The sequence below is a fragment of the Alnus glutinosa genome, chromosome 5 (assembly GCF_958979055.1).
Source record: "Alnus glutinosa chromosome 5, dhAlnGlut1.1, whole genome shotgun sequence".
Classification (NCBI taxonomy): Eukaryota; Viridiplantae; Streptophyta; class Magnoliopsida; order Fagales; family Betulaceae; genus Alnus; species Alnus glutinosa.
The window spans coordinates 25,061,156-25,064,190 of record NC_084890.1 but is presented as its reverse complement, the minus strand read 5'-3'; the positions used below and the strand labels follow the sequence as shown (position 1 = coordinate 25,064,190).

Genomic DNA, 3,035 nt, shown 5'->3' with positions numbered 1-3,035 from the left:
ATATTATATATGTTAATTTAACCAGGGAAATTAGTTTAGTTACCTCTCTTAATTTGATGTTAATTCAACTCCAAATTGTCCGTACGCCTTCAAAAATCATGCAGTTCATGCGCTTTATCTGTAATTAGCTCATATTAAAATGCTAACGAAACAATTTACTCTTTACATACAGTCAAATTTAGTTAAGTGAATTAACATATTCCGATAATGTAACATGTTAAAGTCTATCATATTTAAGTCAATGTCACATTAACAAAATTTGTTAAGTTAATAGATATATAAAATTTAACCATTGAAAGTAAATTATTTTTTTAGTATATCTCAATAATTTTTGGGTTCATTTTAATATCACAAAAACATTAGGCGAACAATTTTAACACTGTGAAACGCGATTAAGGTAGATTGTTGGACCTGGCATGGTAACAAATTAAACAAATATTATGTTTTGCTGATGACCTTTTCATATATATATATATATATATATATATATATATATAAAAGATATGACAAGTCAAGGTTTTAACATTTCCTAGTCCACGTACGACTCCGCGTGACAAAAAGTCTTCCAAGACCATGTTTGGCCTGGCGAGTTCAACTCTCTAGCAATATATATATACCCACTCCATTTCCCCCACTTCCCCCACATTCTCTCAACAATTCCAAGCATTCCCAAGGTGATCGTACGTTAATCAGCTTATTTGGCAACCAATTAATCATGGCAATATCCACGATGATCTACAGTCATCTTCCTGCAACCACACAATCCAGGCTTTCTATAATCCATGCCCATAAAGAAGCTCTTCTCGATCGCCCCCAAGCAAAGGCACCATCAAATCCGGCTTTACGTCTCGCCGAATCACTCTCACATCTCCTCCACCTCCATGTTCAAACCCCTCCCCGGACCGATCTTCACCAATCAATTTGGAGCTCGTTTACCGAAGAGAAACACTCCACTCCCACAACTTCTCCCAAGGAGGTCATAGCGCACAAGTGGCGTGACGTACACGGTTCCTCGGATTGGGACAATCTTTTGGATCCTCTTCAGCCTTGGCTCAGACGAGAGATCGTCAAATATGGGGAATTCGCACAGGCAACATACGACGCTTTTGATTTTGATTCTTTCTCCGAGTACTGCGGGAGCTGCCGGTACAATCCAAGAAACATGTTTGAGAAACTAGGCCTTAGCAGAAATGGCTACACGGTTAGCAACTATATTTATGGCATGTCCAATATACATATGCCTCAGTGGCTGGAGAGGTCACATTTGGCGGACACGTGGAGCAAAGATTCCAACTGGATCGGCTATGTGGCGGTCAGCGACGACGAGGAGACACGGAGGATCGGACGGAGAGATATTGTGGTGGCGTGGCGGGGAACCGTGGCACCCTCGGAGTGGTACGAGGATATGCAAAGGAAGTTGGAGCCATTTGGGCAGGGAGATGCCAAAGTTGAACACGGGTTTCTTAGCCTTTACACTAGCAAGAATGAATCTACAAGGTACAACAAGACAAGCGCCTCAGAGCAAGCGATGAAAGAAGTGACAAGGCTTGTGGAAATGTACAGGGAAAAAGGTGAAGAAGTAAGCCTTACGGTCACCGGACATAGCTTGGGTGGCGCGCTGGCTCTGCTCAATGCTTACGAAGCCGCAGCAACCATTCCCAACCTTCCCGTCAGCGTGATTTCCTTCGGCGCACCGAGGGTCGGCAACGTTGGTTTCCGAGACGAGCTTCATCAGCTGGGAGTCAAAACACTGAGGGTGGTAATCAAGCAAGACGTAGTCCCTCGGATGCCGGGGCTTGTTTTCAACGAGAGCTTACAAAAGTTTGATGATATCACCGGATCATTGGAATGGGTTTACACCCACGTGGGAGCCGAACTGAAGCTCGACGTTCGATCATCGCCGTACCTCAAGCGTGGGTTCGACTTGATGGGGTTCCATAGCCTTGAGACATACCTTCATCTTGTGGACGGGTTTCTTAGTAGTGCCACAACATTTCGGTCTGGTGCGAGGAGGGATGTTGCGTTAGTGAACAAGGCGTGTGATATGTTGGTGGATGAGCTTAGGATCCCACGTTGTTGGTACCAATTGGCCAACAAGGGATTAGTATGTAATGCTCATGGTAGATGGGTAAAACCAAAGAGAGATGCAGAAGACATACCTTCACCAGCTGGTAGGGAAGAAAGTACTGTGAATGCTCTTGCAGTTGGAATGCAAGCACAAGATGCGGTTGAATCTGTACTATATGCTCTAGTTTTGTTATAAAATAAAAAACGTAAATTATGTTGGGGGCATATTTGGTCTAATTAAATGTAGCATGCTCATACTCAAACCATATTGAAAAGAAAAAGAAAAAAAGAAAATTGTAAGGATTTAAGTGTTGGTCAGAATTTAATGGAATTTACAAAAATACCTATGTCTAAATCTTTAAATTTTGATAGGATTTAATGGAAAATTCTAACGGGAGAGTTGAAATTGAAAAAAATTAAAAGATTGGTACCTTAAATTGACACTTTTTAAAACTTGAGTATTTAATTACAAAAGTGATGAAAGATCGAGGGTTATAACTGTTTTTTTTTTTTTTTTAAAATATATATATAAAAAAAAATTCAAAGGCCAATTAGCATTGCCACGTCAATCTAAGAGGATGGAGGTGTAATATTTAACATTTCTCCTTTTAAAATCAAAAGCATAAACAGGCACATTGGGCTGCAAGAACCAAAAATCTCCACCATTAATGGGTTTCATTTAGCCGTGAATGTAACGAGCACGATTGACTTAAGCGGTGGTAAGTGAAAACAAAGAGTATTATAGTACTTTGCTTGATAATTTACAGAGGAATGCTTAAGGTAGTATATGCAATTTAAGTGTCACTATTCTAAAAATGGAAGACCTAATACAAGACTATAAGGCTTGAAAGTGTACAACCAAATATTTTTCTTTCCTAATTGAAGATGATATTTGTGTTTCCATATAAGGCTTGAGCCTTGGAATGTTCTGCTGCCGTTTCCTTTCTTCTTATGTGCGTGCACTAAAA

General features: G+C 40.3%; 1 protein-coding gene across 1 annotated transcript; it reads left to right on the top strand.

The window, feature by feature from the left end:
* Positions 1-658: 658 nt before the first annotated feature.
* Positions 659-2,289, top strand: LOC133868759 (phospholipase A1-Igamma1, chloroplastic-like). Its single transcript, XM_062305755.1, has one exon. The coding sequence runs from the start codon at positions 716-718 to the stop codon at positions 2,261-2,263; it is 1,548 nt and encodes a 515-aa protein (XP_062161739.1). The 5' UTR covers positions 659-715; the 3' UTR covers positions 2,264-2,289.
* Positions 2,290-3,035: the final 746 nt, after the last annotated feature.

Coding starts and splice junctions, on each gene's coding strand:
- LOC133868759 (XM_062305755.1), top strand. CDS start 716: ATGGCAATATCCACGATGATCTACAGTCATCTTCCTGCAACCACACAA.